At 42.3% G+C, this 13,298-nt stretch overlaps 1 protein-coding gene across 1 annotated transcript; it reads right to left on the bottom strand.

The window, feature by feature from the left end:
• Nucleotides 1-425: 425 nt before the first annotated feature.
• LOC4325412 (uncharacterized) lies at nt 426-5,656 on the bottom strand. The gene is made up of 11 exons (XM_015787362.3): nt 4,433-5,656; nt 4,148-4,333; nt 2,518-2,619; nt 2,382-2,438; nt 2,205-2,300; nt 2,035-2,127; nt 1,799-1,918; nt 1,676-1,708; nt 1,547-1,597; nt 833-911; nt 426-734 (listed from the first exon to the last, which is right to left on the bottom strand). Exons 1-11 carry the CDS (start codon nt 5,561-5,563, stop codon nt 709-711), a joined length of 1,974 nt encoding a protein of 657 aa, XP_015642848.1. The 5' UTR covers nt 5,564-5,656; the 3' UTR covers nt 426-708.
• Between the last annotated feature and the right edge of the window lie 7,642 nt (nt 5,657-13,298).

Raw genomic sequence — 13,298 nt, 5'->3', positions numbered from 1 at the left:
AATTAATGTCGTGGTAAAATATAGCAACTTGAAATATTCCAATTTCCTCTTAGCTTGCCATGCATATTTTAGGACCAAAAAAGTATGTGATATCTGAGTATCACAGCGCTATTACATGTAGTTACCAAACACCTAGTTACCATATGCAAGTATCATGGCATTTAGCTAGTGTACCAAAATTTTAGTTTAAATCATTATACAACTGGATGGTCTCCAAAGCAGACAGCGAACATTTAAAATGATGAATGTATTGTCCGCATCTGAATAACTGAGGTATTTGGCTAATGCATAAATTTCAATTAAGAGCCCCATCGTTTTGGTGGCATATATTTACAAACGAAAAATAATTTGTAAATAAAAATTTTATATGCACACAAAGGCTGAAAAATAAACTATAATGAAAAACCCCCCAAAATCAACTCCAATTTTAAGCTTCAAAATTCAAAGACTAATAAGCATTAAGCATAAGCGAAAAAATAAGACCGTAACATTACACTGTAATAGGGTTGCCCAGTGTAACACGGGATAAAAGTATCATATCTCAACAGAAGATAATAAATAAGAAATTTGATAATAAACCGTAGCGCCAATATCCTTTCTTATTACTAATAATATACTCAAAAAGATTTCAGCCGCCATTTGCTTAGTTGTCCATGGCATGCATTGCCTCGCTATTGTCTCCCCTGGGCTGTGTTGTGCAGTGACCTTCTAGGTTCTTGGCTCTGGTCCTCTGCCTATATAAGCAAATGATACAAAAAGAACTAAAATCCACACATTGTTCCCGTTATAGTGATGTATAATCATATACAACTGTTGAGAAGTGTATGCATACTTTTGGTAATCAAACCGATATCTTCTGCGATTTTTATCTTGTTTCTGGCGTAATCCAAATAAGTCTGTGGTTTTGGAATCTGAAGATAAAATTCGCCTCCATGTTAGCAAAATAAGAAAAATTTGGTGAAGGCACTCAACACCATAATCAACTAGGAAAGAAAAAGAGTCTACTTCACCCCTTAAAGTAATGGAGTTGGTCTACTTAACCCCGTAAGTGTGAAATCGGATATTTTAGCCCCTTAGGTATGAAAACCAGCTCAAATAACCCCCTAGATGGTTTTTAAGGAGGTTTTGCCATGTAAATGATGACATGACAGTATTATTATTTGCATGGCACAAATATTAGTCCAACCCTTTACGAAATTTCACTCGCTGATTGGTATGCCTAAAAATTATATATTAGCATCAATGTATATTATTCTAAAGCCGTTCAACTTATTAAAAAAAAAACTTAGTCGAGTCTAGCTATCATCATGTCATTAGACCCTCCATAGTAAAACCACCGCCATATCATCATGCATGTTCACAGTAAAATCGTCTACAAAGGAGTTATTTGAACCGATTTTTATATTTCAGGGGGTAGAATACCCAGTTTCATGCTTAGGGGATCAAGTAGACCATCCTCAATACTTTAGGGGTGAAGTATTCCACTAGGAAAATATCACCTATACCCCAGGATACATTTGCTTGATAGGGAAATAAATCAACTAACCATTTCTATAATGGCATCTTTGATCAATTGACGAGCTTCCTTTTCTGGCACCTACACATAGATGTTCCATTAGTGTGAAGAACATATTTCAGTTGAGCATGAACCTCATGCAAAAAAGTATATGCTTACCGTTTCATCAATGCAAGCCACGTAGAGATCGTACTGAACAACAGAAAGAAAAAAGAATTAAAAATGGATGGATTGATGAGTTGTAATCATCCTGATGTAACGAAACTGAGAAGAGGAACCTACATTTTCCTTCATCGAACGGAATCTCCCTCGAGTACTGCGAAGCTCATCCTTAATATCAACATTGCGCAAGGGAAACATATCTTCTCTATAAAGTTCTGACAGGGCATCAGTGAATTCCATCTGACAAAAGATGAAATAGCATAAGTATACATCACTAAGAATATAAAGCAAAGAACGAACAGAAAAAAAAAAGAGCACCATAAGCTGCGTAGTTCTGCACATTGAGGTAATCTAACCTTCTGCTTAGCAACCCGCTTCCAAACCTCAAAATACACACCATCAAAATCCTTGTAGTTACAACAATCAAACCGCATGCTCCATATATATTCCTAAATTAGAAGATAGTACTATTGTTAAATACCATCACCACTTATGCTTGCCAATTAAAATTAACAGGAGGCATTACCTGGAAAGCAGTCATAACTTGCATTAGAGAAACAACACGAATGCGTAGTGCGATCTTCATTGCTTGAAGGTAAACTGTATTTTTAACTTTGTCCCACTAAACAATGGAAACAGTTGCCATTAATTGACGCATTATAACATAAATATACATTGCACAAATGGCTTTTGGGATGGTTACCTGACCCATGGTTATCTTATCCTCAACAGCAATGAGTACCAAATAATCTTGAAACCACTGCCATGTGAATAAATGACATCAGACAAGGATGATTAGATGGCATATGGCCAGTATTTTCACCTTGAGTCAGTCATACCTTAGTCTTATGTGCTAGCTCTTCACAGAATTTGACATATGCTAGATCACTCTCATAGGTACTATAATTTGAGTGGTATTGATCCCAGTCCATGTACAAACCCTGCACAAAGAATACATTGTCCATTACTTGCACAAGTGGCATCTACTAGGACACTTGTACTAACCTAAACAGTATCTACAACAAGAATATACCAAATGCAGAAATATGGCACTTGCACAGAATGCCAGCTTGCAAACAATAGTATCCAACATGCCTGATGATATGAACTACCAAGTTAGTTTGCGGATAACATGGCAAAAAGCAAGTTTCATATGCAAATCCTACTGAATATATCAATAGAGTGATCTCAAATGAGTCAGTCAACAAACGAAGTATATCTCTAATCAAATACTTATGTTCCTTTTATCTCTAATCAAACATGTGCATTCAACATTTCAAAACTTTGATGCCATTAGATTTGCTACTTTTGTCAACGAAAGTAACCACAATGGCTAAACACACATATGCAGACCTATCATTGTCCAAAATGGCAGACAAACAATGTTATTTTGATTCTATCTCTCCAAATTATAAATGAATGGGCATTTGATGGTTTGCAGTTGCAAGAGAACATTGATTAGGATAAAAAGTTAAATACTAAGGCCCAGGGGTGAAACGGACCAAACAAAAAATTAATAGAGGTCAGATCAGCATCCATAAAGGTCAGATAGGGATAAAACCGAGACTGCTCTCATCGATGCAGGGCTTGTCCTGATTGCTAGGTGACTCTGATCAAGCTAGACCTAACTTTCAATAATTATGTATTGCTTGATTATACAGAAGTACATGTGCCGCTTAACTTGTCCCTTAAGAATACAATTGATATCTACATTCATAACAAACTATATCCATAATTCCTAACTAAACCAATACCTTCCTAGCTACTCCCTCCGTTTCATATTATAAGTCGTTTTGACTTTTTTATAGTCAAACTTTTTTAAGTTTGACCAAATTTATAAAAACAATATAGTAGCATTTTTTAACACAAAACAAACATATTATTAAAATTTATTCAACGTTACATTTAATGAAGTTAATTTCGTGTTTTAGATGTTGCTAATTTTTTCTACAAAGTCAGATTTAACAAAGTTTGACTAGAAAAAAAATCAAAACGATTTATAATATGAAATAGAGGGATTACAGATACCATACTAAATATCTATCTCTATCCTAGGAAAGTAATTGATCATTTAGGCACTACTCCCTCCGTTCTATTTCATATCATAGTCGTCTGACTTTTTTCTTAGTCAAACTTAATAAAGTTTGACAAGGAAAACAAGTCAAACGTCTTATAATATGAAATGGAGGGAGTAGATATTATTGTTGTCCAAGGTAAACTCCCTAATCCTATAAATGCAGTACGCATTTCTTTTCATATAACAGTATAAACGCTCTTAACAATAACAATGTTACAAAAGAATGTAACATAACTAGCCCAAATTTTAACCTTTACAATATTTTCGTTTAATTAAGTAAATTAAAATTGTGGTAGCATGGGTACAGCAACGCAATTGATTATACCACCAAGTACTGATAAAAATAAGCATTTAAGCTAGTTGTCATGGAGGAGTCAAGTGCCGATACCTACATTATCACAAAGCACTAGACGCTGGTAGTTATCAAGGGCAGCAGGCTGGAATCGTTCAGGATCAAAGTACCATTCAAGACTATCCTCATAGTACTGAAAGTACCCCTTCTCATAAAGAATGGAGGGAGGGTACTTCTCTTTCAGTTTTGCAATATCCAGTTCGTCAAGCTTTCTACCATTTGATAACTGCAACAGACAATAGGAAAGTAGTTTATAACAAGCAGAGAGATGCATCAAACTAAAATATACATAACTTTACTCATCCCAGGTGATGATAAAAGATACCTCATAACCTATGATGCGGTAGAAGGCCAGCTGCTCATGCAACTCAGTGAGCTGCTGTGGCCCATCGCATTCAAGCCAATCATCATCATCATCATCATCAAGATGGTCCTGAACATATAACTGATGAAAGTAGTAACTGACTTTGTTTGAGATGGTATCCTCATCCATGCCAAGGAGATCTTCTAAATCCTCCATTGATTCTTGTTCTTGTTTGTGTTCTCGTGAAATCTTGGCAAGGTCCCCAGAAGATGGTTTTGGCTCCCCCTCTATTGTTGATGTGCTTGTTCCATCATGAGAAGAGGATGGGCTACCACTGTGGCATGATAGATTTTCTGTGGATTCGTCCATCTTGCGCCTCTGCCTCTTCTTCTGTTTCTTCTTCTTCTTCGGCTTGCTAATTTCTTGTTGACTTGAGGATTTAACATCTTCAATGCTGTTTTTCTTCTGCTGTGCTTCATATCCAATATGCTTGCCCTTTCCCTTCTCAGCAGTGGGAGAAGAGTCCTTAGCTGCTTGCAAGTCAACCTTTTCCTTACCAGGAGGAGAACCATAGGCTTCAACTGCTTGCAAGTCACCCCTTTCCTTATCGTCTCCCTGTCCATCAGAAGCTGAAGCTGCAGCAGAGGCTTCTTCTCTGGATTGGCTAGCATCGTACGTGGGTTTGGTTTCCAGCTCCTTCGTGTGTGACAAATCCATCACCAACTCCGGATGCAAGTCCAACCTCGTCCTTTTAAGGAGCCACAACAAAAATTTCCACCTGTACTCATTCCACTCGCATACATACCTCAACTCCATACATATTTTGTCCATAAGCTTCAATCGGGCTATAACACCGCCATCCTCAACTCGACCAATCAACTGACCCCTCAGTAGCCTCAATTGGATTAGGGAATATTGCAACATCTTCATAGCATTATAATTCTTCTTCTTCTTCTTCTTCCTCCTCTTGAGCTGCCGATCAGGCCTCGCTTCGTCACCAGGCGAGCGGTGTTGGCCCCGCTTCCCGTCGCTTTCCTGTTGATCAGCGGGTGCATCTTGTCCGGATCCGCTAGCACCGCACGCGGGATCAGGTTCCTGGCAATAAATCTGCCACCGCTTCTCTGGATCAAGCTGCGGCGGCGTCTTGAGCATCTTCTCCCTGGAGTTGTAGGAGCAAGCAGGACGTCGAAACCCTAATATAACAAGCGAAAATAGTAGTCAAGATTAGGGGTTGGCTTCAGGAGCAATTCGAGGGAGTCGGCGGAGATTGATGATATAATATTTAGGGGGGGAACGAGTGGGATCTGGGGATTGTGGAGGCGATACCTTTCCGGTCTTCCGTGTGTGGTCGGCACCAGGGTTTCAAAAACCGCCGGGGGCCCGGTTACCGCCACCCGGCGGTACGGCGGTTACCGGCGGTACGGCGGTTACCGGCGGTAACCGCGGTAACCGCGCAAAACCGCGACAAATTTACAAATCGAAATTTGAATTCAAAAATTCGGGCAAACCGCGCGGTTTGGCGCGGTTACCGCGCGGTTTGACGCGGTAACCACGCGGTTTGGCGCGGTTACCGCGCGATGTGTAATGGGTTGCACAGTAACGGGCCGGCCCATTTTTTTTCTTTTTCCAATTTTCAAATTTATTCTCCGTTTTGCTCTCAAATTTGAATAAATATTACTCTTTTTTGAGAAATTTCTTCACCATAAAACACTATAAATCAAGCACTACCTTCACTATTTTTTTTGATTTTTTTCTTTTTTTTTTAAATTTTTGAATTTGGACGAATTTTATTAAACCGTACCGTGCGGTACGGGTAACCGTACCCCCGCGGTACGGGCGGTAACCGCGGTAACCGCGCGGTTACCGGCGGTTTTTCACACCCTGGTCGGCACTCGGCAGACGGATGCGAATCGAATCAGAGACGAAGGGGAAGAAAGAAGAAGGATAGAGGTTGGTAGGTCAGTAGTATAGGGGAGGAAGAAAAGGAGACGGGATTACTCGGTAGGCGTCTACTCTTTGAGGCCCACGCACCGCCGAGAGGACGCAAACGTAAAAGGCCCATAGATTGGCTCAGCCAGGGCGGGAATAAGTCTAATTTGTCTCCCTCAACTGCAAAACCGGGTATAACTCGTCTCCTAACTCCCAAAACAGTTGCAAATCAACTCCCGTAGCGGTTTTGGAGGTGGTTTCGTCCGACGTGGTAACTGATTCGCTGACTCATCAGGTGGGACCCGCTTGTCAGCGGCCTCCACCTTATCATCTTCTCCCTCACTTCTCCACCGAATTAAAGGCGGCTGTGTTTAGATCACGTCAAAATTGCAAGTTTGGTTGAAATTGAAACGATGTGATGGAAAAGTTAGAAGTTTGTGTGTGTAGAAAAGTTTTGATATGATGGAAAAGTTAGAAGTTTGAAGAAAAACTTTGGATCTAAACACAGTCGAAAACTTCTTTTTGTCGATATTGACAAGCACAAATCCGTGCACAAATTCATGGCTTTGGCTGGATTCAGTGTAATGCAGGCATGTAAGCCTGTTCCATCCACCAACAAACCGGTCGCGATCGCCGGCTACTGATCAGTAGCTGAAGCGAAGCAATCGACGCAGCTATAGCTGAGCTAGCTACCTGTCAAGCTGGCCGCAATAGCAGCAAGTACGGCCTCATGTTTACTAATAAATAAGGTAGACTTTATATCTATAGTAATAATTCTAAGAAAATTTGAACTTCAAAGAGACAACAATTCTAAGACAGAGGGAGTAGAAAACAGAACATGTTTTAACATCATTAGATAACATTGTTTCTCGCAGGGCGACAAGAACGAACACTGAATTATTTACATTTAATAACAGCATTCGCATCCAGAGCATGAGTTTTCCAAAATAACACTACTGCATACATTTAATAACACCATTCGCATCAGTATTCCAAAATAACACTACTGCATACTACTCATTGGTAGTAGGCGGGCTGACTGTGCCTGGAGTGGTAGGCGGGCTGACTCTGGCTGGCGTGGCTGGCTTTGTTGTAGACAGTTCCTTTGGTGGTAACTGAATCAACACAAGAACAAAATGGGAATGAATGAAAACAGAAAACACAGCAAAAAAAAAAAAACATAAGGACTTCATCCTCATCAGAGTAAACAGGAGGCGTCCGCGCGGATGGGGCTGCACTACGAGCAGTACGACGCGGAGGGGCACGAGAGCTCGCTGAGCCGCAAGTACGGCCTCCGCGACGTGGTGGTGTCCGACCCGGAGGCCGCCAAGCGCGACAAGGGGTGGGGCTTCGTCGCCCGCGTCTACCTCGGCGGCCAGAACGTCACCCTCGACCTCTCCAGGTTCCGACACACGCTCACCAGGCTGCACGCGCGCGCCCTGCGCGTACGCTCGTTGCACCCAGCGCCGTAGACGGATTATCGGATAGCAGCGGCAGAAGCAGCCATGGATGAATCCATCGGTTTCTCGAGCGGATAGACGTACGTGACAAGTGCTCCATTGCAACTAGCTGTTTAGGCCTACTACCACTACACAAACGAGATGGACTACCTTCAGCCAGAACATGTAAGTACTAAACCCTTTTATCGTAGATGAAAATGGTAACTTACTCTATAATACAAAATTTAACTAACTGTTTATTGTGTTGGTGCAGGTGGTGTGGAGGCCATATGAGGCACAAGAAGTAGTCGAGCTAGACATCAACCCTATGTGCCACATAGAGGATACGTTGCAAACCTTGCGGTGCCCACTGATTTGCTTCTATGCAGTGGAGTTCCAGCTATGCAACCGCATAATGCGGCAGTTCGGGAGGCTTCAAACAATCCCGCACCGTTTCTCCACTAGTATCGACCTCCACAAGTAAGTACTTTGAGTTAACAGACCAAATCGATTTGATGCCATCCTCAAATTGTTGACTTGTCTATTTTGCATATGTGCAGGGTCGATCGTCGGAAGAACAAGAAGGTGACTGATTGGACTTACTACCATCAAGATCATATCACGCAATGGGAGAAATTCGATGAGAACGGAGTACCGGACCAAGGTCAGCACAACAGGACGAAGTTCGATGCATACTTGGCGTGGCTCCATAGGAACTATCGTCTTGTCCTACGCCCGGCCTGGACGCTAGCCGACATAGCGGACGACCCTGAAGATGTGGAGGAGCAGAACGAGTACGACACTCGAACCCGTGAAGGTACCACGGTTGAGACAGGACCTCTTCGCGATAGAGTGGTGAGTACTTGCCATGTTATGTTATTTGCACGCTCTCGCTTTAATTTTTGTGACTTTTTGCACTTTCTAACCTTACAGGCACAAGAGCTCTTGCGGACCGTCAACGACGCGGGAGTGGCGCTTGGAACGGCTCCCCAGACTGGATGGATGGAATGGCTGGAATGGATGGATGGTTTCTAAAAGTTGTGTTCCTGTGCTGCTGAAATAGGTTGCTATGCGGTGTTAAATGTATTTTTCCTGGGCAGAGAGCAGTTTGCTGTGCTGGCTCAAAGTGTTTGCATCCTCAGCGCCAACACAAATGGCGCTGAAACAACAAACATCAGCACCATATCAGTTGGCGCTGAAATAGGCAATGTCAGCAGCCACCAAAGAAACAAAGTGAAGTGCCAAGATTCTTTGGCGCTGACATCGGGCATCTCAGCGCTGAAGCTTGTGGCGCTGACATCCCTGCCACGTCGGCACGAGGAGTCGCTCGGCCGCCACGGTGGCACAATGTCAGCGCCAAGCATGTTGGCGCTTTCATGCACAACATCAGCGCCAAGACCCTTGGCGCTGAGCCGACGGCTTATTTTTGGTTGAAGTTTTTGGCAGAGGTTAGTTTCGAAATAAGTTTTTGAAAAGGGTCAATTTGTCAAAACGCAATGGATGTGAGTAGTTCAGTACTTACAGTCACGGATAGAAGATCTCGACACGGCAAGGAGAGGAAGCTGAATTAGGCCACTAGAGGAGATCCAAGCGCGCCGTGGTCATCAAAGCATTTCGCATTGACGAGCAGCCTCAACTAGAGCTGCAAGAGGAGAAATTTCAGGAAACAGGGTGAGAGAGAGAGAGAGGCGGACACTGTACTGGAAGAAAACCACAAAATGGTTGCGTGATTCAGTTGTGATTCGGAGGGTGAACTTCACTGGAAATTGCAGACACGACGAACATTCGGATCTTCAGCCGAAATTCCCAGCGTGGACTTCGAGGAAAACTACCCCCTTGGACCTTGCTCCCTTCCTGCGCTGACCTACTTTGCGTCGGCAATGACGAGCTGCAACGAGTCAACGACCACCCCGATTTCGCCAACGGCGACTTCGCGAGGCTTCAGAACGGCCATCAGATATCATCCGGCAAGGCGGCAACGCCTCCCGCTCCGACGTGGTTGGCGATGGCGCTGAGGACTGCTCGCATGCTAACCCTAGATACAGAAGCGCCGCGATTCCCTCGATCGCCACGACGGGCCGTGGCCACAGCGAGTCGGCGACGGTGGCCGAACCATGGAAAAAGTCCACTTTACATCCCCATCGTATGGGAACTCGGCCCCGTTGTCCTATCTTCCATATATTTATGGCCCATCATATGTGTGGTGTTAGTTGGCCCAACAAATAAAATCTACATATCTTATATTTTCGTTCTTTAATTTATAAGGGGATATCCTCTCATTCTATTTAGTTATATGATTTTTTTTGACAGCATTAACATGTGTTGTTCCCCAGATTCATTAACGAAACTGACAAAAACATCTCTTGCAAGATAATCTTTAAAAAATAAAAGGAAAAGGGGCAGATGAAGACCTCATCAACATCTCCTAGAACCAAATACTCAGAACCTTAGATACCAAGGAGAAGCAAATTGACATACTGCATCCACTCACCCTGTCCCAAATGTAGGCCATATGATTTGATCCAATACAAATAGGATCAATCAAGACAAAAGGATTATATGCTAGTTTGTTGTATCATTGACGAGTCTGTCTTTTCAAATGGTCCCATAGAGGATAGAGCTATATACCAGTTTGTTCTATAAAACAGTATCATTTGGAGTCTTCCATTTGGCCCAGCAGATGGCATCAAAGCCTACCATTACCGAAGTCCTCTTTGACTGATCAAACTTCATCATAGATGTGAGAGGCCATTTAATTTTCAGAACCCACAGAATTTTCAGAAGTTTGGACATGTTGTAAATTAAGTTTGGCCATTTTTATAAGACTCTCGTTTCTGTCGTTGGTGCAAATTTTGTAAAGTTTGTTTTATTTCTACCTTGGCATTGCGTCAAAAATTTCTATCTTGGTAGAATGATGGGAGCTCTCCTACCAATTCATCACAAAATTCACCTTGCAAACTACTTCTACACGCCATCCCCTCCTCTTTAAATTACATAAACACACACTAGTTTTTAATGGAACCTTCACCTTCCATATAAATTTAAAAGGGAAAGGATATATAGCACTAATTTTCATAGCCACGTAAAAAGTGAACTGAAGACTGCTTCTTCTGAAGCTTGATTACACTTCAGATGCAAGCTACTTTGTCCTCTCTGTTGACGAACTAGCTGGTTTACCTGCTATATATATATCGAACGGTTCTTTTCGTCACTGTGTTGCGAACTTGCGATACTGTAATTACTAATTAGTGTTCTGCTAAAAGAAGATGGCCGTCGGCTGGCGGCACCGATTCATCAGTTTGCCATCAGCAATCAAGTTGTACTTACAGTATCGGTGGGACCGTGGCATGCTTAATCAACACTATGGGCTGCTGGTTTTAGAGCCGTGTGCTCTTTGTGCAGCCATACGTGTTGACTACAGAGAAGATTCTAGCTTAATTAGGTTGGTGCGACGTTTCCCTGAACTCTCATGTGCTGGTGCAAAGCAGATGGGATTGTTATTCAGAGAACACGACATTTATATATGCCCCCAAAATAATAGTGATAATGATAGGAGCTCTACTATTGATGCTGCTTTACAATAATATCATTTTTGTTCTGCTTATACATCGCGACATCGGATGTATACATATTATATACACACGGAAAGTATGGAACCGTGTACTTCTGAAATTCTTTCAGTAAGAAGCCTGCACTTCAGATCTTTCTCTACTCCCGTGTCTTTAATCATTGTTAATAACATTATCCTGAACTGCGTATATGGTTGGCAGCTCGTGCATAAACTAATCTATCTATCCAAAAAGCGTGACATAGTTGAGAAATCTCGTTAGAATAGTTAAGGAGTCTCAAGTCACTTCACGGATTCGTGCTTGTCAATCTCGACAAAAAGAAGTTTTCATGGCTTTGGCTGGATTCGGTGTAATCGTTTCCCCTGTTCCATCCACCAACAAACCGGTCGCGATCGCCGGCTACTGATCACAAGCTGAAGCGATCGACGCAGCTATAGCTGAGCTAGCTGTCAAGCTGGCCGCGATAGCAGCGGGTGCAGCCGTTTTTCAGAGTTCGGGATGCGTCATGACGTCGTGAGCTGGTTGATGATCATATCTGTTCGATCGGTGGCTAGCTTTAATTTGCTTCATCCTAGGCATTCAGATTTTTGGCTTCAACGACCGTTTTCGGTGCAGCCATGTGCGACCTTGCTAATTTCACCGATGATCAATCAATCGTTCGCGTGTGGGAGTTTTGGACTGGACGAAGCAACGACTGTCAATATTAATTTGGCTTAATGACCAGGTCCAAATGGGTACAGATTTCTGTATCACAGATTAGTAGGAGTACATATAGGAAAACCTGATCATTTAGCTAGCTAGAATGCCCTGTCATTTGGTCAATGACGGCAAGACAGTTAAGAGGAGTACAAATTGATGAAAGGAACCTGCAACATGGACAGAGGATGGGTTTGATAACAGAGAGAGCGACCAAGCACCTACCATTATTCCTCTGACGAGTACTAATGCACTATATGTATTCATTTTTTTTACACTTATTCCATTCCATGCAAGGATGTCATTCGAGAAAGAATATGAATATATGATGCATATCATCATGTGTCATTTGAGGAAGAACATGCATGCGTAAGACTCTTATTAATTAATTGCCGCCTGTTTTAGCTAGCCTTTGTCATATACCAAAACCACACCATTAGATTAGTCAACACGTATCTCTGCTATCTTAACATGCAGTAGTTACGGTTACAGAAACTGACCACACTAAATTAGTATGTAGTATACACAGGCATACAGCGACAGCACATAACATATATTGCAGGAAGAAACCAGCATCGACCAAAAATGTTACGTTTCACACCTTGAAACCGGCGATCGCGCTGTGAGTGAAAATGGCGCAAACCGATCGATCCATCCATCGTCTACCTGTACGTACGTATATACCAAGCTAGTTAGGAATTAGACGACCTTTTCTACATGCATATAGTACTTGACATAGTCCCTAATTTACAACTTGATTACAAACATCTAGTTCTAGTACTGGACACTGTCCTAACTCCTGAGTTCTACAACGGACGAGGATGTAATTCATCTTGTTTGTTAGAATTCACGCTAAAAATAAAAAAGCTTTCTTGTTACTACATCCATCCTAAAATATAGTAATTTGGTACCGTCCTATAAATTTAAGCATATACTTCTATATTCAATTCGACATATTAGGATGTCCTATATCTCATGACGAGACGGAAAAAAAATGATTACACGTACAAAATGTACACGTGTCACTCTATGGGGCGATGAGTTCCAGGTAGATAGGTGCAGGTGCCGAACGATTGGACAGGAACCAGAAACGGACGCCGTCTCGGTCTTGCCAGCGAGATAGAACTAGAATTTATCCAATCAATCTGTAGTATCACCACCATTCACCAATCACCACCAGTGACCGCGCCGACCAGTGAGACGACTCAGCCGCCGAGCCTCTCTTTAAATATCCACACGATCGATCGAGACGCC

The sequence above is a fragment of the Oryza sativa genome, chromosome 1, assembly GCF_034140825.1.
Source record: "Oryza sativa Japonica Group chromosome 1, ASM3414082v1".
Lineage (NCBI taxonomy): Eukaryota > Viridiplantae > Streptophyta > Magnoliopsida > Poales > Poaceae > Oryza > Oryza sativa.
Note: the sequence above shows the minus strand (reverse complement) of the source record. Positions and strands in the feature narration are given on the sequence as shown.

Coding starts and splice junctions, on each gene's coding strand:
- LOC4325412 (XM_015787362.3), bottom strand. CDS start 5,563: ATGCTCAAGACGCCGCCGCAGCTTGATCCAGAGAAGCGGTGGCAGATT. Junction 1,919..2,034: donor AGCGGGTTGCTAAGCAGAAG/GTTAGATTACCT, acceptor ATCTTTTGTCAG/ATGGAATTCACTGATGCCCT. Junction 1,598..1,675: donor TGGCTTGCATTGATGAAACG/GTAAGCATATAC, acceptor ATCTATGTGTAG/GTGCCAGAAAAGGAAGCTCG.